General features: G+C 33.8%; 1 protein-coding gene across 1 annotated transcript in view; it reads left to right on the forward strand.

Annotated features, from left to right (window-relative positions):
- The window catches only part of LOC145674916 (uncharacterized), a 160,071-nt gene extending 133,439 nt beyond the window's left edge, over positions 1–26,632 (forward strand). The window contains exons 5-8 of the mRNA XM_081745174.1: positions 9,951–10,139; positions 13,837–14,007; positions 18,729–18,920; positions 24,547–26,632. Coding sequence (XP_081601300.1) covers positions 9,951–10,139; positions 13,837–14,007; positions 18,729–18,920; positions 24,547–24,735 — 741 coding nt within the window. The 3' untranslated portion in view covers positions 24,736–26,632. The remainder of the gene's footprint in view (positions 1–9,950; positions 10,140–13,836; positions 14,008–18,728; positions 18,921–24,546) is intronic.
- Positions 26,633–27,223: the final 591 nt, after the last annotated feature.

Below are 27,223 nucleotides of genomic sequence, written 5' to 3' on the forward strand. Positions count from 1 at the left end.
TCAATCGTAATTGATGTTAATTGCAAAGGACAAATTGAAATTAATTGTAATTTGAAGTCAATTGGAATTAATTTCCAGAGCAATTACGTTCATTTGATAGATCAAATTCAATTGATTTCAATTGATTAATGCCCAACGCTGATATCATGTTACTTGGTAGAGTATACAGGAAAGCCTTCAGTATTCAAGCAATTTCAAGAGGTTATAGTGGTTCTTCAAAAGTGAAATGTCTGAATGTAATCGAGACTTTACTGAGGTCACTACTTTCTGTCCATTTGTCCGAGCCTGTCTGATGTGATGCCACTAAACCAGGGATGCAAATAAGCAACGAAACTTTACTCGCTCAAGGAATAAGCTACTAGTCCACATCTCACAAAGGAAATGATTTAATTACCTTCGGTATGATGTTAAATACTCGCCCGCACCGATGAACTAGTCGCCCCGGGCGAGTGGTTATTTGCATCCCTGCACTAAACTCATTGAACTTCAATCTAACTGAACCAAATCAGATCGGAGAAACCATTTTGGAAAATCTTATTAATTGGAATGAAGCTTCTCTTTTCGTTCGTTTATGCGGATACTCCTCCTAAATGCGTTTTCAACCAATTTGAGGTGGTGATTCAAGAGAATGCGCTGAGTGTTGTAAGGGGTTGCATGTCCCAGGACATACCATTGAGGAATAATCACCGAAAAACGGGATGCCCATGGACTAAACCTTGGGAAAGCATTTGGCGGGGGAATTCTCATTGTAAGCAATGGAAAATGGAATTTTCAGCATTAGAAATAGGGCAAAACCGTTTTCGTTTTGTTCTGCGAACACTATTTTTCAAAGCCATTTTCGGTATCTTTTTTGCTGATGTGCTAAATTCAACTATTTGCATGTGTTCGTTCACGAGAACAATTGATACACTAAACAATTCTATGAATAGTCAATAAAAGTCGACACTTCGCTCCAAATTCGCAATTAATGCATACTTACTTATAGTCATACTTTTCATGTTGGCTTAAATCAATTCTGAACCACTTAGAAATATAAGTTATAGTTCAGTTTAGAAATAAAAGAACGCAACCGTAATAACACTTTTTTTTTTTTTTTTAAATTATCAGGTCATTTTTAGCAAAATAAAGGTACGATTGACTGCACTAAACTTTTACACTCCCTTTTGTTAAATTAAATCTTATCATGCTGTAGTTACTTCCAGCGGCGCAAATCTGTCTTCAACATTGAGAGGGAGAAGTAAGACCGTTTCCTGTCTTTTTCCTTTTTTTTTAAGTGATGCTCAAAATATTTGTGAAGTTGAAAAGCAATCCTGTGGAGGATCAGGGACCAGAGTTGTTTTCAACATTAGGAGGTGGGCAGATTTGAGACTTATTCTGGGAGGATATCAATTTCATCTCGCTTTCCTTTGTGGCAATCGGACACAAATCATCACATTTTCCCCAAAAAACATATTTCAAATCGGATTATTGGGGGGATAGTTCCCTTATTTCCAAGATTTGAAGGGACATGTCCTGCTCATCTCTCTGGGATTTGCGCCAGTGGTTACTTCTGAAACATTTATTTATGAAATTCAAATAAAATTGTGAAAGTTGCTTAGGGAAAATGTCTAAGTCCGAACATAAATTAATTCCAAGAAAAACTAGCCTATGTTGACTTTTTAATGATGAATTACGTGAGTAATATTTACTTCTGAAATATGAACAAAATCGCCTGAACGATTTTTGAGATAATTGTCCGGAAAAATAAGTCTTCCTCATAACAAAACTATTCCTTGGGGATTTCCTATATATCTATATCTATATCTATATCTATCTATCTATCTATCTATCTATCTATCTATCTATCTATATCTATATATATATATATATATATATATATATATATATATATATATATATATATAACTTATTCCATATTGTAGGAATAATAATACAACAAACATGAAAATATTATTCGTAAATAAATATTTGACAATATAATAATTTTGTAACTATTTATGAAATATGAACGAGATCGTTTTTGAGAGACACGTCCAAAATAAGCTTACACGCAAAAGTAAGCAAGATCTTGTAAATTTTTCATGAGAAATTATTTATATTAGATAATAGAATTGTTGGTGAAATCTTATTTATGAGATACAAACAAAATCATCTGACGTGCATTTGAGAAATTTGTCAAGGATAAAGCTCACCGCAAAGAGTAAACTACTGCCGCCCGTGTAGATATTTCTTTGTGCGAAACATATTATATTATAAGTCTATTGAAATATTAATTGATGGCGTACCGTATGGCTAGTTTTCCTGAGCCGTTTTTGATTAAAAAAAAAAAATCCGAAAATAACTCGCCGTAAGAGTAAACTACCTCTTGTGGATCTTTTCAGAAAATAAAAGTGCTTTATTTTAGGAAAATGAAATCTTTTAGTTTAACGTCCCACGTTTATGCCTTTTAGGCTAAGGAAGATGATGGAAGAATTGGTGGAATGAGAATGGGGGAGTTCCCCGACAAAACTCACAGACACGATGTTGTTCATCACAAACTTACTTGGTCGGTGACCGAACCACGGCTCTGACGCACCAGAAGGTAAGAGCTCTACTACTGAGCTACCGTGCCCCCCCCCCCCCGTATATTTTAGGTCTGCTAATGACATTAATTTATAAAGTATGAACAAATTCTTCTTAGTCGTTTTTGAGAAAAACCTTCCAAAAAATGCGTATCTCCAAGAATAAACTAGCCTTTGTGAGTTTCTCAGGAGAAATTTCTTGTCACATTACAAGGTTCTTAATGAAATATGTACTTATGAAATTTGAACACAATCGCTTGAATCGTTTCTGAGAAAATTATCCGAAAGAAGTTAGTCCTAAGTGTAAACAACGCCCTCCACAAGAATTATTCAGTGGCACATCTAGAAGGTAAAAACTAGTGGGGGGAGGGCGGCAGTCAGAACCCAGTCTATGATAGGTACCGTATATCATGAGTTTACGCAAATCATTTTAATTTGAGATCCGTTTATAGACTTCGTTAACAGAAACTAGGAATATCTAATGTGTCAATAATTTTTCAATAAAGAAAAAGTATAACGCTTGCGATAAACTTCCAAAAATACATAAATTATTTTTGTCACTGAAAAACTGGGGGCCTATGCCCGTCAGCCCGGGCTAGACCCGCCACTGGAATGATTTATACTATATTACAGCGTAATTTATGAAATATTGATTTATAAATAATAAGCTAAATCGTTAGACACGCTTTCGAGAAAATAGAGCCTTTCTGTTTCAAGTGTGTCCTCGGAAAATATATGAAACATATTTCAACCCCATCCTCGTCGCTTAAGAAAGAAAGTTTCCTTTTGCTTAGGAAAAAGAAGTGAATGACCTCGACTATGTTGCCAATTTGTCATTCAATCGTTTGGTCTTGACGAGTGGACATCGTAAGCTACTTACAATGGGTAACAACACAGTGCACAGTGAAATCCATGAAATAATTCAACGCGACAACCATGTCTGCATCCTACTATTGAAGGTTCTCGGCCCTCATGTTTCGAGGGAGGTACAGGAAAACATACAAAACATACATCGACAGCAGCGCCAGCAGAGACACACTTGAAACACAAAGGCTCTAGCAGTGTTTGATGTTTACCATTTAGTGAATTAATGTTATTACTGGGGTTAGAAAGAAAATCCGAAAAATATAACTGGAGAATCTTACAAAAAGTTTAGAATTTGATGACTCTAGCGAGTGTATATACGAATACCCAAGGATGTTATAAAATAGAGGATCTGCCCATACGCATCTTCATCCTATGAACTCAGTGAAGCCAAAAAACAACTAAGCATCGTCTGAGCCGGCACGTCTGATTGGCTACTCTCGTTTCCGCCATGTTTGTTGGCTCGAAACATTGCGATCTTAGTGGCGCACAGTGGGCAGAGTAGGTGTGGCGAAACTGTGACGTATGGCTTCACGATTTTGTTGTATGGGCAGATCCTCTATTTTATAACATCCTTGCGAATATCAGGACGAACAAACAGATGAACATTAAAATCCGTTTTTTGGTATGTAGAGGCCATGAAACGTGTAAATTTACCGAAATCTCGAATTCGCCTTTTTTCGTGACAAATTTGCTTCTCCCCTATCGTCACTTGAAACTAAAATGAAATTATTATTGTTTTATGTATGCAGCATAAAACATAATTTTATACATGTAGTAACAAATCTGGACTATAAAAACCATAATTTTTGTTTAGGCCTGAGCTGAACCAGCGCTGGTAGCAGACCTTTAGTTGATTAATTATAAGCTGATTTTGTCATGTATAGTTTGATGTTGGTAGTAAGGAAGTGACGCAAAAGAAATAATTAGTCGACTTTCCCACGTCAGAAATACAAGCTTATTAGTCCATAGTTTCTTTTCCCCGAAATAAGATAAGAATATTACCACGCAGAAAATATCTTGGTAGCTTTATTATTACAAATTGTGGCTTACTTTTCACAAATAAAATCTAAACTAGTAGCTGAACAAAATATTCGTGCATTGTATGACTGACTTTAATGGAAACGTTGATTGACTATAACATGTTTACAAACTTAATAAACAGTATTAAAATACATTTATTACCAGAAGTGTGGAAGAATAATAATTGTCTTATGTGCTGTTTTAATTGTATTCCTCCCCTGATAACAAAAGTACCAATGCATAAGATAACAGTCATTTGTTATATAGATTTGCATTCTTATTTTTTTTTTCACCACTTTATCAGTGATATATTTTTTCTTTCTTGTTTATCAGGATGATAAATCATTTTATATTTCTTTTGAGAATTTTGTTATCTCTATTCGTAAGAGCTCACGTGTGAAACAAAGACTTTCTGTTACAATACGGTTGCATCAGCTCAGGAATATTTTCCTTAGATTTTATACAAAAAATAGTGTGTTTCTTGTTCGTTATTGCAGTAGTTTATTTATTTATTGTTTTTCTACAAAAATAGTTTGCAAAAATGAAGACTACAGGGATGAAATTGATAAAATACTTGTTGTGTCTTTTCAACCTGCTCTTTGTGGTAAGTAGGAACATGATTGGATATCACAATGTTAAACGATTCTTCCTTTTCTATTGGTATACTGTATAAAAGAGTGATTACAAGCGGGTTTTAGGGAACAAGTTGTGCCCATGAGTATATTTGAGGCACATTGTTTCTCATTGAAAATAATACAATCAAATTAGACAATGGTAAATTTTGGGGGGAAGAAAATACATTTGGGGCCAGAATGGTAAATTTAGGGGATAGAATGGTAAATCTGTGGTAAATTTAAGGGATAGAATACAAAATCTGTGGTAAATTTAGGAAATATAATGGTAAATGTGTGATAAATTTAAGCGATAGAATACAAAATCTGTGGTAAATTTAGGGAATATAATGGTAAATGTGTGGTAAATTTAAGGGATAGAATACAACATATGTGGTAAATTTAGGGATAGAATGGTAAGTTTAGGGGATAGAATGCTAAATTTAGGGAATATAATGGTAAATCTGTGGTAAATTTAAGGTATAGAATACAAAATATGTGGTAAATTTAGGGATACAGTAGTAAGTTTAGGGAATAGAATGCTAAATTTAGGGAATATAGTGGTAAATGTGTGCTAAACTTAGGGATAGAAAGATAAATCTTATAAATTCCGGGGACAGAATGGTAAATACGTGTTAAATTTTGAGAAGAATGGTCAATTTAGAGGATAGAATGGTAAATTTAGGGGATAGAATGGTAAATCTGTGGTATAGAGGATAGTATGGGAAATTTAGGGAATATAATGTGCGTGTATGGTAAATATGGTAAACTTAGGGGATAGAATGGTAAATTTATGAAATAGAATGGAGATCTGCGGTAAATTTTGGGGAGGGAATGGTAAACTTAGAGAATAGAATGGTAAATTTAGGGATAGAATGATAAATCTTACAAATTTAGGGGATAGAATTGGTAAATATGTGTTAAATTTTGAGAAGAGAATGGTCAATTTAGAGGATAGAATGGTAAATCTGTGATATAGAGGATAGTATGGGAAATTTAGGGAATATAATGTGCGTGTATGGTAAATATAGTAAATTTAGGGGATAGAATGGTAAATTTATGAAATAGAATGGAGATCTGCGGTAAACTTTGAGGAGGGAATGGTAAACTTAGAGAATAGAATGGTAAATTTAAGGATAGAATGATAAATCTTATAAATTCCGGAGATAGAATGGTAAATAAGTGTTAAATTTTGAGAAGAGAATGGTCAATTTAGAGGATAGAATGGTTAATTTAGGGGATAGGATGGAAATCAATGCTAAATTTAGAGGATAGAATGGTAAATTTAGGGGTAGAAATGAAAAATTTGTAGTAAATTTAGGGTCGAGAATGGTAAATTTAGGGGATATAATAGTAAATCTGTGGTATTGGGGAAAATATGGTAAATTTAGGGTTTACAATGATAAGTTTAGGAAAGGAATGAGAAATTTAGGGAATAGATTGGAAATCTGTGGTAAATTTGAGGAAGAGAATGTTAAATTTACAGAATAGAATGGTAAATCTGTAATATATGGAAGAATAGGGTAAATTTAGGGGATAGAATGATAAATTTAGGGAGTTGCACGCAAGCCTTTGGAAGTGTATGAAACAATCCTCTCAGCATATGGGGAATTAATTTACTGTGTCTCTAGATTATACATATTTGCTTCTTTACAGTAAAAACATCCAAATCGTCACTAGATTTAATTTTTACGAAATATACTGGTAGAATAGAACATTTGTAGGGGAGAGGGTTAAACATGGCAGAGGCAGGATAGTACAGAGAAATAACAACTAAATTTTTTTACATAGGTTCGGAGACTCGTAGTGCACTGAGGTGGGAGCTATTCACAGACATTTTATAGAACTAAAGCAAAACCATACATATAGTAATGACTGCTGCATTTTGCAAACTACACTACTATTAGTACTAGCTCTGTAATTAATAATAATAATAATAATAATAATAATAATAATAATAATAATAATAATAATAATAATAATAATAATAATAATAATAATAATAATAATTAAAGATCACATTGCGATAGGTTATTCCAAAACCAAATTTTGTCAAATTCTATACCCGTTCCATCAGTTTTAATACAAAGAATATCATATATCATGTCTATTGTGTAGCAGCATCTTTTCTTCAGATGTGGTGACTAAGAAGGCTATAGAAACTGTAAGCAGAATTTACGTGTTTTGGGTGTTTTAAGATACGGGATTTCTTTAAAAAATTATTTACAATTAGTACACAGTGTTACAAAAATTTATCAGAATATTTTGGGAATAGATTTCTCACTTTAAAATAAGAAAATAAGTTCATATGGACCTGTGGTCGACAGTGCATAGTTATAGGTTGATGAAATGAACTTCCACTACTGTAGGGCCGATCGTAGTAAGATCAAGACATCACTGAGGAACTAGTATGTGAACTATCCAAATATCCATCATCCAGAACCTCCGGTACTTGCACAATCATTTTTAGAGAGGCTGTTTGGGAGTACTTGATCACTCTTCACCTACCTCTCTAAAAATTGGTTCTCGGCACCGTATATCTCCGAAAGTATCCACTTTTGAGCACTGGTCCATATGAAATTTTTTTCTTAACTTGATGTGAGAAATTTGTTCCCAAAATATTGTCACATATTTTTGTAACGGTTGGGGGTCGTTTCGTCCAAAGACATTTGGTCCAGGGACACTGGGTCCAAAGGACATTTCGTTAAAGATATTTCGTCCAAAGGACATTTCATCCAAAGACATTTAATCCAAAGACATTTGGTCCAAAGGACAATTCGTCCAAAAGACAATTGGTCCAAAGGGCATTTCGTCTAGAGGACAATTGGTAAAAAGGACATTTCGTCCAAAAGATATTTGGTGCAAAGGACATTTCGTCCAAAAGAGAATTTGTCCAAAGGACATTTCGTTCAAAGACATTTGGTCCAAACGACATTTCGTCCAAAAGACAATCGGTCCAAGGGACATTTCGTCCAAAGGACATTTGGTCCAAAGGACATTTCGTCCAAAAGACAATTGGTCCAAGGGACATTTCGTCCAAAAGAAATTTGGTCCAAAGGACATTTAGTCCAAAAGAAAATTGGTCCAAGAAACATTTCGTCCAGGGATGTTTAGTTCAAAGCACATTTCGTCCAAAGGGCATTTGGTCCGGTAACGCTTGGGGGTCCGGGTTTTGTTTCTATTAGAAGAGTAAAAAAGTGATGCCTATAACATTATGACTCAGTAGCTTCTTATTTCTAAAGGAAATTTGAAATAGAGATTTATTCCGCAATTTTCATTTCGATAAAACAAATATATGCTGAGATATTCAGAAAAACGTAAACAAAATGGCCACCTTTCTTTGCTTTCATTAATAATTCTACAAAAATACAGTTTTAGCTTCGCAGAAATACAGTTGCAGCTTCGTTGGTTAAGGAATTCACCTCCTTCCGAAATGATAAACAACCCTTTGAAGAGCAGACACCCTCTTCATTTGAGGACAACATTGCCTCCGCATGGTCATGTGAATCTTCTATTTGGTTTGAGACTTTGCAATGGATATCTTAAATGTACTCTACTGTACCGAGAAAATTAATATGAAAGCCAAAGTATATACTGTATTTGCATGAGGAGTAACACTGAAATAAAAATACAAGAAAAGTGAACAATTCTGGTTTGTCATACAACTCACTAATTATGTAGGAACATCTGCCGAAGTTACACACTATCAATAGTCTACGAATAAAAACCAGATTTGTGGTTAACCTGAAAACAAACCTATATTCTACACGAAATGTTCCAACTTTCATCTTATATTTGTCAATCACTTATCACAATGTTGTAGCTAAGAATGTGACTGTTCAAGAGTATTATTAACGGTAAAAAGAATATATTTGACACATGTGTATTTTTCTATTCTTAGTATTTGTTCAAAGAAACTTGACACACATTATTTTTTACTTTTCTAACACAAGGGTTTGAATACCTAGTATTTAACTTACTCAAATTTAAACTCCAATAATTTTAGTTACCGGTACTTATTTTAAAACTATTTCATTCACAATATTAAAATTTTAGATGTCATGTTAGCAGTTAATGCAGCAACATACTTCACACTCCAACTTTTCCCTCATTCCTATTGTTCGGCCATTTTGTTTTTAGGCGTTTACGTTTTTCTGAATATCTCAGCATATATTTGTTTTTATCGAAATGAAAATTGCGGAATAAATCTCTATTTCAAATTTCCTTTAGAAATAAGAAGCTACTGAGTCATAATGTTATAGGCATCACTTTTTTACTCTTCTAATAGAAACAAACCCCAGACCCCCAAACGTTACCGGACCAAATGTCTTTTGGACGAAATGTGCTTTGAACTAAACATCTCTTGACGAAATGTCCCTTGGACCAATTGTCTTTTGAACGAAATGTCCTTTGGACCAAATGTCTTTGGACGAAAATGTCCTTTGGACCAATTGTCTTTTGGACGAAATGTTCTTTGAACCAAATATATTTGGACGAAATGTCCTTTGGACTAATCGTCTTTTGGACGAAATGTCATTTGGACCAAATGTCTTTGGACGAAATGTCCTTTGGACCAATTGTCTTTTGGACGAAATGTCATTTGGACCAAATGTCTTTGGACGAAATGTCCTTGGACGAATTGTCTTTTGGACGAAATGTTCTTTGGACCAATTGTCTTTTGGACGAAATGTCTTCTTTGGATGAATTGTCCTTTGGACTAAATGTCTCTGGACGAAATGTCCTTTGGACGAGAAGGGTGGTCACCTTTTGTAACATCTTGTATATGCATTCCATTATATTAATTAGTTAATTATATACAACATGGTCCTAGAATGATTAGTAAATAAATAAGTAAATAAAGTAATATTATTATATATTGTTTTCATTGTAGTTCACTGGAGTTATCATTATTGCGGTTGGAGCAACAATACAAGCTATGTATTATGACTACCAGAGTTTCTTAGAAGGCAAATTCTTTACTCCACCGCTGTTGTTAATAGTTGTTGGCGTCCTTGTGTTTTTCGTAGCCTTCTTTGGATGCTGTGGAGCAATAAGAGAAAGCACTTGCATGGTCATGACGGTAAGTGGCGCTATCAGAAACGCTTTCAGAAATTCAGTTTTGGAAAGGCTTTGACTAAAGCCTTCTCAAGATTACTGAAGATTATTTTATTAGTGTTTTTCCTTTTATTTGCTATTAAATTATATTTTGTGTCATTAACACTGTTTAAACAATTTTAAAACTAACCATTCCTGTCTACTATTCAAGTAAAAGAGTTAAAATATACCCAATTCTATCCCTAGCTATGGCTATCCAAAGAACAATCGAAGTTTATCTTAACACAAGATTTTGGGAAAATATCTAGGTACACATTTATCTCATGAGTTTCCATTAGGGATATTAATTTTTCCTTCAATTTTTTTTTTTTTTTTTTTTAATCTGAATATTTGTACTCGGACAAAATAATTCACATTTGAAGGATGCTAAAGAAATACGATCATAGTCACAAAACCAAAAGTTTGCAGGATAACGTTTTTAAAATTTGAAGACCCAAAGCATTTATTACACGTGTTGTAAATTATTTGTAACCTCAGGAACATTTATTTGGTTTTTTTGTGAAATTGTAAGTACAAGGGGAATATTATAGCTACATGATTATTATATTATCAGAAAACCTGTGTACATAGACTATGTTTTTTTTTTTCTGTGATGTACGAAAAGTACGTAGGACAATACAGAGAAAAATCCAGTTGTTTCTTTCTCCAGTCCCAGTTTGAATCATATAAACTGATTTCCATTTTCTTTTATCTTTATACTTTCTTACGAAGTACACACTATTTAATAACTCGATATATTCTTTACACAATTATTGTATTGTTGTTTTCATTCTTTTACTAATCACTCAAGATTGGAGTTAACTTTAGTGGTGCTCCTCCGTTTTTACTAAATATTTGGAAAATTTACAGGATGTAAGAAATGGTGATTCGGAATTCTTATATAATCTTTAGGGGTATACGCATGGCAGAAAAGTTATGTTTAATATGAGAAATTATATGTAGAAGTTGCTACTATTTGCAAAACTCGGAAGATTTCGATATTTCAGGAGCATGGTAATCGTATAGCATGGCGAATCAGTCCGTTGGATGTGATATTTCAGCGTTGAGTTTTACTGAATTATATGATAATAATGAAGAGGTCTATTTAATTTCTATGAGACCCACTGATTACTGAATTTGAGAACACAGTGTAGAAAGCGTGGGAAAGAAGTGAAAATCAACAAGCGCATAGCATGGCGAATCGGTGCATTGGATGTAATCGAAGGGTAACGGTCAATTTTTTACTTTAACTAGAACATTTACTGGAACCTAATGTAACCTAAACTAAAATAACATTTTAAATTAAGTGGAAGCCAGCTTCTATGAGAACCAATTCCAGTCACTGGGGGGCGCGGTGGCTCAGTGGTAGAGCGTTCACCTCTGGTGCTTGGGGTCCCGGGTTCGATCCCAGCCCCCGCCAAGTGAACTTTGTGGTGGACAAACACCGTGCTCGTGGGTTTCCTCGGGGTTCTCCCGTTTCCTCCCACTTTCTTCATTCCACCATTTCACTCATATCTCATAATCACCGTCTCCTTTAGCCTAACCGGCATAACCGTGGGACGTAAAACTCAAAGATTTTATTTTCAAATCCAGTCACTGTTCTAGTCAAAGTAAAGTCTTACTGAGTAATCTAACCTAAGGTAACCTAACCTAACCGAATCTAACCTAAAGCTAACCTAATAATTTAAAATATTTTAATTGATTTCATGTGGGTTTGAAACTGGAGGGGCACCTCTAAAGTTAAACCCAAAATTGGAACCAACAATCTTTAAATTAAACAAAGTATATGTCGTATTTAGACATAACATTTTTGAAGTATTTTCAAAGGCTATCTTCATAGCGACAAACACAAAACGGCATTTGCTATCTTTCTGCTCGAACTCGCCTGCACAAATTCCCAACCATCATTACTTTCTTAATGGATAATCTTGAAGTTGCGTATATAAAGAAAAATCGTTATTGCAGTCGAATTTAACATAATCAATGGCGTTAAAAGCCTAGAAATAAAGTTTAAAATGTGTTTTAAGAAAAGAAAAAAGGAAATTGGTTGATAATTCAAGTACTCATAATGAACTCATTGTCATTAAAATTCCACCCCATACACGTTAGCATTGTTAATATAGTGTCAGCGTTTTATTCAAGCTTACCACATCGCAGTTTGCTACACAAAATCGTATAAATTCGGTGCAAAGGAGATATTGTATCGAAAAATGCGATGCATCTATGATTATAATAGTTTAATACCGAAGTGGCAATTTTTTGTAACAGAATGCAGTTTATCATTATCGTTCCTTCATAACACAACGTTTTTTTTTTTTTGGGGGGGGGGGTGTCTTAACTGCAGCTAAAGCTTAGTAATGACTCCACTCAAAAAACCGAGGTATCAATTAATCCACTACAGATTACATACCAAATTCCTGGAAACTGGTTCTCACGACAGAGGATATATTCACTTCGACACTATTCTATCGGTAAAGCTCAATGGGCTCTCGAAATTCAAGACTCGATCTTACTTTTCGGAAGCTAAATTATTTTCTAGAACAAAGAACTTCCTGCCTTCCTATCTTTTTATGATTGTTTCATACCACCAGAAATATAATTTGTTTTACCATTTTTTTATACTCCTCGCTCAGCTGTTGTGCATTGAAATGACAAAATAAAATTAGTATTCAGGTTAAAAATGGAGAAAATAACTAGATCTGAGTAGAAATTGGCTGCAATGTGAGTTAGAAAATGAATATTTGTGCGAAATTAAGCTATTTTGTTTTATCATAAAAACGAAAATTCACTTCGTAGAGTGCATATGCATAATTGCAAGTAATTCCAATTTATCGCATCTGGAAGTTATTAAGGATTCGAAAGTTAATAAAACGCTTCATGTGGACACATGTAAAAGCAGTGATCAACTTAATTAAACAAATAGGAGAATGTGAAAGTTATATTTAAAAACAACAATTGTCGTTACTTTTCAACTACTTTGCTTTTCATTATCATACAGGTTTGTGTTACACAAAAAATATTTATTGTTTCGAAAAGTAACTAACTTTATGGCCTATGGGACCCGGAGGTTCAATGCCACGTTACCAAAGGCTCTCCATTGACTTCTATCCTTAGTCAACTGGATCCAGTTTCTACTTTGTATTTTTATTTCTGCGAGATCCATCTTAACAAAGTCTTTCTAATAGTCGTTTTCTGATTGAACTTCCAGTTAAAACTTCGAAAGCGTTCCTATTTTCTTCCATTCTGCTGGCTATATCACCTGCCCACCTGAGCCTCCTAGCCTCGCTGGCCCTTCATGTGTATGTAAAAGAATAAAATAAACTATTATTATTATTATTATTATTATTATTATTATTATTATTATTATTATTATTAATGTACAATTAATTTCTTACTAGATGATTGTAAAAGCATGAGTGGAAAACAAAATTACTTATCTATGAGTACTTTCGCTAAAATTATTCATCAGGTGAGGATGTGAGGTAGTAGGAAAACAAGGAAAAGAAACATTAAAGAGGAGTGGAAAAATTTAGAAGCAACCAAGTGGATGCCACACTGAAATGCAGGGGTATATGATAATATACGAAAACCGTAAGTATATGCTTTACTATTTTCTGTTAATCCATTTTTCTCACTTTGGATTTCTTTGTTTCAACTATATTTGTATTTATTTCCAATTACAGTTTGCCTTCATGTTATCAATAATCTTTGTCCTGGAAGTGGGCGCGGGGATTGCAGGCTACGTTTTAATTAATGATCTGAAAGCTGTGCTCAAGTCGAATATGTACAATGCTTTGGGAAAATCAGAGAACAATACAGAATACCAGGCTGCTTGGAACTTCATACAAAGAGAAGTAAGTCCTTATGTATATAAGGTATAAATTATTTTATTGCTGCTAACAGTTTAATGACATAAATATAGTTCTGAGGTTCAAAAAGTATTCGTTCAGCCAACATGAGGAATTTAAAATGTGGAATAGTAACACTGTAATGTATTAATATAGAATTTGACAGTATGAACTCACTACCGTAAAAATTAGATTAAATTATTCGAAGTTAGATAAAAACCATATACTATGTATAAAATAGACTGTAATGAGATGTGAGATCATATTTTTGTGTACACAAGATTCCCTTTATTGGATTCTTGTGTACACAAGAGGATTCTTCTTTCTCTCCGTATTTTCTCACTTAGGTGGTGTTGACGATTCTGATTAATCTTCTCCATAAATCCCTGTCTCGGAATTTTTCCCATATTGGACCTTTCTCTTTGAAGTCATTCTTAATCATATCTATCCATTTCCTTAACGTTCCTTCCCATGCGCTTCTATTCCCATCACTCTTCTGATCACTAGTCATTTGTTCTCATTAGATGGCCATACTACTACAGTCTTATATCTTGGATCTTCTTAGATATCTCTAGAATCTAGTTTGTTTTCCTTATTCTCTCATTCCTCTCTCTGTCTCTTCCTGTTATCCCACACATTCAGCGTAGTATTCTCATTTAGAAAACATTCAAACTTTTATTCTGTGCTCTTTTTATTGGCGATGTTTCTGCTCTGTATATCATTGCTCGCCTAACCACCGTTTTAAAATTATACCTTACAATTTCGCCATTCTTGTTTTATCTGGTGTGTTACTTTTACGTCAAAATCATCACTTTTGGCAACAGATGAACCCAAAGGGTCGTGACTAAGAATTAAAACCAATCATTTTTTTTTATTCTTATTAATGTGTGACCTTTTAAGCCCGGCCAAATGGCAGTCCCGTATGATTTCTTTTTAAACCTCACGCATAATAGTTGGATGTAACTGACCATCACAATATATCTGAATCGAGACTCCCGCTCTAACTGTGAAAGTGTTTTCTTTAATTGTGGCTAGCAAATCCATGCAGCAGGGTAAGACTGTTAGTATAGGGATTTCTTTTTAGAAAAATATAGACCTTACAGAGTGACTTTGAAATATTAGAAGGTTAGATTCTATTTGACTAGACCAAACACATTAAAAAAAAAATACACAGAATAAAACAAAAATTCAGAAAATATGTGACTTGGCCTAGACATATGAAACAACAAACAGAATACAGAAAATACAGTAAAGATTCAGAAAAGTTGTGACTTAACCTACACACATAAAAATAAGCAAAATATGCAGAGTAGAAGATTATGTAAAATATTCAGAAAGTGTATGATTAATGCACAATCAGTTAACCGTCATGCTAGAGAGAAGGGGCAGGGAAAATGACCCTCAAGTCAAGTTCTTAGATTCACGCTAGAAAATGTAATAGGATTGTAACGTTAGTGTATACGTCTTCCATTACGCCACACAATAACTCTTAACTGAAAGGGATTTTTTTTTTAATTATGTTGTTTGCAACACATAGTTAGAGCGAGTATTTCAGTCGAGTTTGTTAATGAAAGCAACCCGTTAACATGTTAACGGATAACGGTGACTATGCGAATACGAACATGACTCGATTCAACCATTTTGACCATGTACATGTGAAACACCATCTTTGAACTCTTATTATTCACAAACAAAACAGAAGGGAAAGATTTGTCCCATAGAACAAATATTTTATAAACTTGTTAACACAATATACACCAAGATCACATATATTCATGATTAAAATCCCAAATTTCGAAAGTGTGGCATTTTGTAGACCCCTTTTGGTCCTGCTAGGATTAATACCAAAAAAAGAGCAAAATCTTATAAAGGTGTTCGGGTAAATCCTGTTCATTAAAACTCATTTCGTTCAATTCACTTAGTACAGTATCAAGCATGAACGATTGTACACTCGGACATTATCTCAATACAGTAAAGCTTATTTTAAATATTTAGCTGATATGAATTTTGGCATCTTGATTTACTACTGGTATGCCACACCGGCTCATGCAGCCTTAATTCGATAAATGCCTTTTATTCGATTTCAGTATTTTTCTTTTTATCTGAAATGTCACGAAATACTCTTTAGAAATTGAGATTATGCATTTGCCATATAGTCTTATCATATTTTGACGTATATTGAAATTAAATTTGACTTCTTGAAGTTCAAACATTGCTTTATTATTTTTATTTATTGTTATTGTGTTTTACTCTTTGTTTCTTATGAATGTACTTATTATCTTATAGTATCCAAATTACGAGGATATTTTCAAAGTTGTGAGACTTCTGTTTAAACTTTCTAATTTCTTTATTGTTGTCTATACCAATTAATTCAAGTTTTTAAAAATATACTTCCTGTTTAAATGTGTATACTTTTCGCAGTTCGAGATTAAACTTTCCAGGTTATCAGGAAGAAACTTATTCGGACCGTTAGTCTACGACATGCTTTATACCATACCATATAAGTTCTGAAATCACATATCACGCGGAAGTTTATTCAATTCTGAGAGAGGACAAGCATGTAGCCAGGATTTCGTAATAGTGGTGTCCGTGGCGAAATACTGTGCTTATCGCACCAGGGGCTCGACCATTCTAAACTACTTTACTGGCAACATATATTGGTTCGTTTAGCCAGGATTTCGTAATAGGGGGGAGCGTGACATGAAATACTGTGGTTGCACACCAGGGGCTAGGTCATTCAAAACTATTTTACTGGCAACATCCCCTTACTGGTTTGTTAGGACAATAAAATGAGGATATGTTAGTAAGTATTGCAATAACAAACTACTGTATGAAGAAATCTCGAGTAAAAGAATATAAAAAAGTATTGAAAAAGGTCTTCTGAGCTCATTCGAACTCGGTTCGTTTTGTCTTCTTTCTTCTTATTTCTCTTATCTTCGTTTAATGTCGTCAAGGATAGCAATGAGATCTCTTTCGCAGTAAAGACATCCTATAAAATGGATTAGTGTTGTCGCGAAATTAAAAATTTCTTTAATAAGTGTAATTGGAACCTATGTTGCCAGGCTCATTGGTGATGACGGGCGTCTCTGGCGGGGGGACGAGGGGGACGCGTTCCCCCAATATTTTGAAGTACAAAATATTCCATATTTTATTCTAATTTAATTTATTTACAAACGACCGTATTTGGAATATAATATTCAGGCTGTGAAACGATTATAACAGAGTTCGGAATTCTCAGGGGGTCCGTGAAAGCAACAAATGGAATCAAAGATAATACATAGCTTGGGTTAGGTAGTACCATTTAAATAGCTTTTTTTATGTCCCCCCAAAATTTACATGCCAGAGACGCCAGTGGTGACTAAACATTTCTTAAGTTCTACCTGAGAGTCTATCTGATCGCTTTAGCGATCGTCATTTGTAGTCCATAGGATTAGCATGGAGCTAGATGGAATTAAGAATGCTCCGTTATAATAATATTCATTTTCAACTTGCCCCCTCCCCCTCCCCGTTTCCTCCATACAAAGTTCCTCATAAGAAAGAGTAACCAAACGCTTGCAATAGCTTTATATTTTTAACGCCGATTCTTCTTTTTCTCGTTTCTTTTTCTTTCATCCTCCTTTATTTTTTTTTTATTTCTGGCTCCGAAGGGGGGCGGGGGTCCGTACCCCTCGGACCCACCGCTTGACTACGTGCCTGGAGAGGAGATACCTAGATTAGACAAATTAAAATGAATACCGTATGGAATTAATTCTCAACGTAATTCTTTTAAAACTTCCTTCGTTAGGGACACAGTATGTTGTCTTGTATATTTTTATCAAGGATGTTATAAATAGAGGATCTGCCCACATGTATCTTTATCCTATTAAATCGGTGAAGTCAAAAAGCAACCGAGCATCGGCACGTTTGATTGGCTATTCTCGTTTCTGCCATCGTCTGATTGGCTACTTTCGTTTCCGTCATGATTGTTGGCTCAAAACATTGCGATCCTATTGGGCTGAGTGGGCAGAGTAGGGGTGGCGAAACTGTGACGTATGGCTTCAAGATTTTGTTGTAAGGGCAGATCCTCTATTTTATAAGATCCTTGATTTTTATGTTGTAGCAATGGTCAGTTATGTAGCTTTCCAAGTTTGTGTTACTGGGAAGATATACTTAGAAGATTCAGATACGAGCACTGTCAACATGTATCGTACAAAACGTTAGAATAATGTTCTGCACTAATTGTGACTACCTCTGGTAGTTAATCTACCAAACGTATTACATCATAATCCTAGAATACCATAATCATTACCGTGCCAACAGAAGAAACAGAACATGTCTTGATAGAAGATCTTTGTCTTGGTCTTGGTCAGTAACAATGCGTGAATACTAATGACATTTCATCATTGTTTCCCGGTTTTAAAAGAGAATCTACATGAACAAGAATTCATTTTGGTATAAGCATTATATGTATACCACTTACGATTCAAAAGTTGTACCATCCCAACTCCGAGTTGCATTGTAAACTCAACACCCCGTACTTTTTTATACAAATGAAAGGAAAAAAAAAACGGTGTTAGTATTTAACACTTTTTTCCCTCTTTTCTTGTTTTGCTGGTTACTATATATCTTAGAAGAAGAAAAATACAAGAAATCACAATCAACTGTCAGGTATAACTACCAGTACGTTTATATCATACTTTGTATTACAAGAAGTTTTGTAATACGTTGTGTATTTTTATTCTACTTAGTTCTGGTGTTGTGGAGTTGATGGCCCACTTGATTGGGACGCCTGGAATTACACTATACCCAATTCCTGTTGCATTTACGATAACAGCCAATGCCTTCTATTTGAAAATGGTTGCTTAACCAAACTTGAAAATTTAGTTCAAAACAGCGCCATTACCATAGGCGGAATTGCAAGCATATTCGGTCTCGTACAGGTAAGTTCATTTTGAGTTGTATGATATGTATTAATTATAATTAAAACACATGGTTCTGAAATATACGCACATCACTGTTCTACTCGTATTAAGTTATTTGGTTTTATATGATGATGTACATATGTGATACATAGCGGATCGAGTACTGAATGGAATCGTGTTGATTTCATGTTTATTATTGTTACTATTTATATTATTAACCTTTTAACACAAAAGACCGAGAATACTCGGGTGTTTAATTTTATCGAAAATATGCTGGTAAAATCCCGAGTATACTCGTGTTAACCTTTGTTTATCAGCACGTATTTTAAAAGGGCGATTATACTTATTTTCCTTTGTTCTTTAAATTTCTTTCCAGTAGATGTCACTGTGATTTCCTTCATTCAACATTCCAGTTTATTTTCATCTGCAGTAGTGATTGTGGCGCCTTCAATTTCTTCCGTCTTTCTTGATAATATTCTTATTGTTTTATGACAACGGAGATTGATGAAGTTGACATTCAGTTTAGCTTATTATCACAAGTTTCATAGATAATATTGGTCCATTGTGAGCACGAATATACTCGGGATTTTATTTTAAGGACTTTTCAGATGCATGTATCTCATTTTGAGTTGTTAACAATCAATACCATCGAAACACCTTATGCTCAAAGTCTAGGTGTTAAGGGGTAAAAGATATAAATAATATGCTTAACCCTACAACCCTACATTGAAATCAAATAATTAAAATTATATTGTATGTATTATGAAATACTTTAACACAAATCAATTACAAGTTCTGGTAATTGTACAGCAACTAACGCTCTCAGATACCATTTAAGTTTGCAGCAAGTACACGTTTCTCTTGTGTCACACTGCAAGTTTGCAGCAAGTGCGCATCTGCAAGACACGCGAAATGTGTACGTGGACACTTTCAGCAAACTTGCATTGAAAATTTTGAATTACTTTTGCAAACACCAATTGGCGCTACATTCATTTCGTCTTATTGATCATTTTGAAGAGTCTATTTCGTGTGCAGTACACGGCTAAATAACACAACATCAAATGTAAGGACGTAATTACACTTTCAAATGTATTTAAAATAAAATATTTCAATGCAATATGTTATCTTGTCCTAAAATTAGCCACAAACATTTGATTTGTTACTTGTCGGTGCTTTTATTTCAAGGGTAACAAATATATGAGAATAGTAACAAATACACAAGTAGGCAATAGCACTTTTGTTAACGTAAAATTTCATGAAATATTACAGAAAATATAATAATAAAGTTGCACGTTATCCGGTAGAAATGTCACGTATACTGCGTAAAGCTTTCCTATTATCCAAAAAGAAAACCTCGTACAAATTCTCAGTATCAGTTAGTTGAATATTTATTGCATTCTTCACACTTACCAACCTCTAGTTTAAGTCTTACTGCTATATACGATAATGCCCTTGCGATAATAGGTGAATGTACGATAATTTTAGAACGCAACTTTCTTATAGCTTTTGAATAAGCAATTAAGCAAATAAATTGAAGATGTGCATTAAATAATTATAAAACACATACATTGAAGTTTTGAACAGTCAATTTTGTTAAAATAAATGAATAACGCAAATGGTAACCATTCATCCATTCTTTAAATTCAATTACGTTCGTGAGAAGATCGAAATATTGTTTATTTATTTAGTATTATTTTACATGGCGAAGTTAAGGCTAATCATGCCTTGTCTCCCACTTGACCATGCAATGATCATGATCATGTATACTAATACAATAATAATACTAATAATATATGTATAAAATATATAAAACACTTACAATCACACACAAACACACATGAATCACATCACCTGCACACATGGATTATAACAAATAACTACATAATATTCATACATACTACAAATAACTACATTCATTTAGTGAACAAAAAAGAACAAATAAAAATCAGCATTTATTCAGATATTAGTAAGCCTTGATAGGAGGATCTGCTCAACCGACTTCTTAAATAGATTGATTGTCTGAGATTGCCTTGTGTTGGGTGGGAGGTCATTCCACGCACGGATAGTGGATGCAAAGAACGCATTTGAGTAGAATTTTGACGAATGTAATTGAAGAGAAAGGAGTTTATTTACACCTGATCTTGTATTGTGATCGTGGTGAGCATATAGTGGTTGCAAGCGTTGAAATAAGTAGGAAGGTTGTTGGAAGCGCAAAGTCTTAAAGAGAAGTGTGAGTCGATGCAAATAACGCCTATCGGCAAGTTTCAAAAGGCCCAGCTTTCTGTAGTATGGAGTTAAATGATTTGATCGTTTGAGATTATAAGCAAACCGTATACAGGCATTTTGGATACGTTGCAAATGATACGCTAATTCTTCATTTAAGTCTGATAGAGCTACATCACAATATTCAAGGTGAGGAAATATTAGAGATTTTACAAGTTGTAGCTTTGTTTCAGTGGGTAGACTTTTCTTTAGTCTAGTGAGTGAATGCAAAGACCAGAACGCTTTCTTACATACAGCCTTAATGTGAGGTTTCCACTTAAGAAATTGATTTATTATTACCCCGAGATTTGTAACAGTTTCAGAAAATGGAATAATTGTTCCATTTATCTGTACTGTTGGTATATTCGAACGGTGCATTTGTATGAGTCGTTTAGAGGAGACGCAAATGCACTTCGATTTAAGTGGATTTATGGTTAACCCATTTTCTTTTGACCACAAGTAAATGCGATGCAAGTCGTCATTCATTTGTTCAAGTTTTCGGGTAGACCTGAGATATAGGTTTGAAAATCATCTGCGTATAGGTGATACTTGCAGTATTATAAGACAGAAGGAAGGTCGTTAATGTACAGACAGAATAGGAGAGAGACGCTTCCTTAAGGGACGCCGTGAGTGAGATTCCGTAGTGCAGAAGAAGTATCGGCTACGATTACAAATTGCTTTCGTCCCTGTAAATAATTTTTAACCCATTTTACAGCACTATTGGAGAAGTTAAATTTCGTCGCCAATTTATGGAAAAGAATCTTATGTATAATTGATTGAAAAGCTTTACAGAAATCTAGTAGAGCAAGAACAGTTACTTGCTTTCTATCCATTGCTAGTCTAATGTCGTCAGTGACCAAAGTAGCAGTAATAAGGATTTAAAAAATAATGGTGAGGATAGTGACACCGATTTGAAGTTCGAAACAGAAGATTAATAGATAAATTGAAGCGCTTGGAGGATAAAGGTGTTATGTTACATTTTTTTTGAAACGTTGCATTCTGGCTGTTCATGCACGTGTTATATATTAGTTATGCTATATAACACATTATTTGGAGAGTCCTCGTCCTAGTGCTGATATTTAGAAACGGTGAAGGTGGTATGTTAACGGACAAAGTTGTGAAAGTCAATTTTCCCGTCATATTCAATTTGTTACATACCACCTTTATCTTCCAAGCGCTTCAATTTACTCTATATTATTGACAACTGATAGGACGCAAGGAAAATAGTTACACCAAACCTGAAGTTTCTTGTTGCTTTGGAGAACCAACGATGAATGAACCGTGAGAATATTAATGTATTTCACACTTTTATGTACATATATACAGAAATATGTAGAGTGTATACCTAGGTACAAAAACGGTTTCATTTTACGAAAAAATGGAATCTTTTATTCTTAAACTAAATCTGCAAGAAAAAAAGAAAGAATTAGTAATGAAATAGTACGGATATGATTTATGTTGATAATATTAATACTATTATATATTTATTTTACTGTTATACTCATTTTGTCCCTCATTTTATAGCAAATAATATGCTTATATGTGACATTCATTTGTAAATTCTTTTCTACGTCAAGTTCCTGTCATATTTTCTTGTGTTAAATTACTAGTGTTCAGACACATTATATGCGATGTTCTAAATTTTAGTTATGGATTCAACAGGTGAAGGTGCCTTTTCTAATGGATTTTGAGGTCTGTATTTTCGTTGCGTATATATTCTTGTGTGTTGATTCTATGGGCAACCACTATCAGAATTGTATCGCCTATCACGATATCATGTCGTCGATTGTATGACACGATTGTGAAAAATTCTTCGTTGCACTTTTAACGTAATATTAACATCAAAACTTCAACTCAGGATTGTATCATTAATGACGGAGAAGAATTGTAAGAGAATACGTAGTTTAAGGGCGTTATTTCAGACTTCGCTTGACGGGGGCATTGGCACCACCGACATAAGACTCTCACGTTTTGTATTAGTGTATTAGTAGACAATCGACTAAAGTATATTCATTCCTCAAACTCTTTTGGGGGGAATTACCAACTCCTGCCCCTCCCTGGATGGTTGCATACGGCTATATCCTCTTTTCTGCGTATAGACAATTGTTACAAGTTGAAGATTCGTAATTTCCTATATAAAGTAGAATTTTTATTTATTTCTCCTTTATACAAATGCATGCACACCAGTGGCTTCGCACAGTTTATGGTATATATCGGGAAGAAACTGTAAGCTATTTAAAACTTTTCTCCCGGTACTTGGTGCAGATTAGGAATAGGTGTACCAGTACAAAATCATTACATACATCCTGTCTTTTTGAGTAAACCGACTTTTAGTATCTCTAAAAATAGTATTTTACGTGAGACGTTGCATTGCTGGGTGTAAATTTACTTTAGAAGGACATATAATGTAACATTTTCTGGACAATATATATTATAGCAATGTTTAATTTTAAAGGAAATACAACACGTTATAAAACACAGTTATATAAACTATATTTTGTCGCTGTCTCTTTGAAAGATTTGTCTAGTAACAGATATTTTTTTGAGTATTTTAAAAATGTCCCCCTTTTCAAAAATGTATCATACGGTAACCCTAAACATGTGTTTTATATTTTCAAAAAAAAAAGTTATTTTCAAGGCTGTTATAAAATAGAGGCTCTCCTATACAACAAAGTCGTAAAGCCACATGTCACAGTTTCGCCACCCCACTCTGCCCGCTCCACCCGATAAGATCGTAATATTATGAGCCAACATTGGCAAAAACGAGGGTAGCCAATCAAACTGCCGATGCCCGATTGTTTTTGGCTTCATTGAGTTAATTGAATGAACATACATATGGGCAGATCCTCTATTTTATAACATCCTTGGTTATTTTGGTTGGAATATCCAAGGATGTTATAAAATAGAGGATGTGCCCATACGTATCTTCATCATATGAACTCAATGAAGCCAAAAAAACAACCGAGCATCGTCTGAGCCGGAACGTCTGATTGGCTACTCATGTTTCCGCCATGATTGTTGGCTCGAAACATTGCGATCTTAGTGGTGCGGAGTATGTGTGGCGAAGCTGTGACGTATGGCTTCACGATTTTGTTGTATGGGCAGATCCTATATTTATAAGATCCTTGGTTGGAATATCATGCCTTCATTTGTCTTTAGTTCCTACTAATGCCATCTATAAATAGTATAAATAAATAAAAAATATTCTGTGTTAGTTCTTGTGTTTGTTGCTTTTGATAGATTGAAAAAACGGTGGATTGATTAGCTTGAAACGTATTATACCTTAATAATAAATAATTGTTGACAACGAACATCAGAGTGCCTTTTTCTATATTATACTATGCTATAATATTTATACATCTTTATTTTCTTTACTTAACAGTTCTTTGGAGTATTCTTTTCTTGTTTCCTGGGCCGCGCCATCCGCAAGCAGAAGCAAGACAGACTGGTTCGACGAGAAGCTCTCAGAGAGAAACTCAATGCCAGCTACAAACTGCTTGGATCCACAGACCCAAAATACACATTCCCACTTTATATGGAGCAAAACAAATATCAAATGCTACCAAACTAAACACTGGATTTACAAAACAAAATGTATCGAGGAACTACAATTGCTGTTCAATGAAATATGGCCATCTATATTCTTTTGAAAATTCGCTTGTTCTTACTTGTAATTACAATTTTATCACAAAGATCCTTATCCTAGGAAAAAACCGTCCTCTATTCGTTCTTTTACCAGCATTTTTCGGAATTAATAATTTTCTTTAAAGACAGTTATCAATCAAATACGTAGAATTAAATCCTCGCTACATTGTAGAAAACTATGAATGATTACTGACAGTGGCGAAGCGTGAATGCACAGACAGGACACGCCTAAAGTAAACAACCAACATAAGGAAATTAATTAGAAGTTTAAAACCTTACAAGTTGAATTATAAGTAGAGTGAGTGACGATTCGAAATAGTACTTCATACTTCCTGTATTTACCTTTCAATTTCTTACATAATATAAGGGTGTTCTGTGAACATTTACCGGACAACGACTTGGACAATTTTGAGCATCCACAAGATGTTCATATTATGTCAGGTGACTGTTAATAGAAAACTGTATGCATATGCTTAAAACATTTTCAATTCTTGATATTATTAGAGACTATGCTTCAAGTAAAGAGAACCCTAAACAAATATTAAAAATCATTGAGACAGTACATATTATTGACTTACTCTAAGGAACAGTATTGCTCCAAAAAGGTATAATCATCTACTGATGTAAATTGGGTAAAGGAGATTCACATTGGTTCGATATATTTAAATATGATAAGAATACAGGACTTCTAAAGAAAATAACTACGATGGTAAGTTTTTTGAAGAGTGCACTTCCTAAAGGAATTTGGAAATTTTAATATATACTCGTATGTCTTTCACCTGGATCCGAGTTTTTGGGTAGTTAGTTAAAAAGAAAAGAAAAGAGAAAGACAAAGTTTGGTACTCTTTGTACCTCAACATCTTATTTCTGATATACGAAGTCCTACACCTAAACACAAACATCCAACATTATAAGTGCTTATGTTCCTTCGTATTTTGGTTTCAAAGAAACAGGTGATACCACTCAAAAAATTTTACCATAGAAGTCTTGATTTCAGTTTCTTTTTCAACCAAGTAGCAATTTTAATGTATAAAATCATTTTTTAAAAATTATAGTAAGCAAAATTATGCAAATAAAGCAATAAATCGAATATTAACAAGAAATGTTCGTATCCTCAAAATCTAATAACACTCCCCCTTACTGCTTATTTTTAAAAATGAAAATGTAGAGCAGTGGTTTCCAACTTTTCTTTTGCCATTGCTATTTATGTCCCTCTAAAGTCATAATGTCCCCCTCCGTGAACTTCTATTTTACTTACACCACTTATTTTGAGTCGCTACCCATTTTTCAACGGATTTGTGCTGAAAGAACTATATGTGAGAAAAACGAAGTACATAAAAAACTAAAAAATGACAAAATACAAAACTGAAATTAAACAAATATTTAAAACAAAAATCATTTGAATAAAGTAAATATTTTTAAGCTTTATATAATTCATACTTATCGCCAAATACAGTAAAGAATATTATATTTTTATTTAAACAATCTGATGACATTTGTAACAAGGTATATTTCCAAAATAACTGAAATATTAGCACATCAGTCATACCTACAAAATTTGTTGTGCAATCCCTTTAATTTATGATTTTACAACCTATTTGGACTTTTCTAATTTGAAACCATTTATAAACTGTTTTGTTATATTTTAAATTTTTATAATTATTATTATAATTCATATTATTTTAATTTAAAAGCAATTTGTAATTAGAGAAACCCAATCTGGTTGTAAAATCGTTTATTAAAAGGATCTTCAACATTCCTTTTAAATTTTTATAAATGTAAACAAATATGTAATAAATACATAAATAAATATTATTTGCTTATTTTGTTCTATCATTTTAACAGTATTTCTTTTTTCAATTTATAAATTGTTTAACATACCGACATTTTCGAATTGTGCCACTAAAAAATCAAATTGCACCCCCCCCCTCCATTGGAGCGTGCACCCACGTGTGGAATCATGGAGGTAGAGAGACATAAGAATAGACTGGAATAGTGATGTCGTCATTTCCTTCCCGTTACCATGGTGATCGCCATGTTTTTTCTATACAATCGCGTGAAGCTAATGGAGCTAAAGAGCTTATTTCTAAAAGCTCCACATCCCTAAGTAATAAGGTAGAAATCAAGTAGTTAATCTAAGCACAATTATCATGTAATCCACCATAAGATGCAATCATACGCAATATAAACTCCCTAAGGTGTAGACTGACAAACTGTCGGCACAGAGAAAGCTGTAAAAGTATATAATTTTTAAAAAAGAAAAAAGTCTTTTAGAATAATGTTAATTCTATTGGGACATTTACACCTCTAATGTCTACTGTTTATAATGGGAGTGTACAATATTATTTCTAAGTATGCATTACAAAAGAAAGAAAAGGCTAGCCTTTAGAAATATTCAATCCAGACCATCAGTG

Source organism: Thermobia domestica, chromosome 18 (genome assembly GCF_964235325.1).
Source record: "Thermobia domestica chromosome 18, izTheDome1.hap1.1, whole genome shotgun sequence".
Classification (NCBI taxonomy): domain Eukaryota; kingdom Metazoa; phylum Arthropoda; class Insecta; order Zygentoma; family Lepismatidae; genus Thermobia; species Thermobia domestica.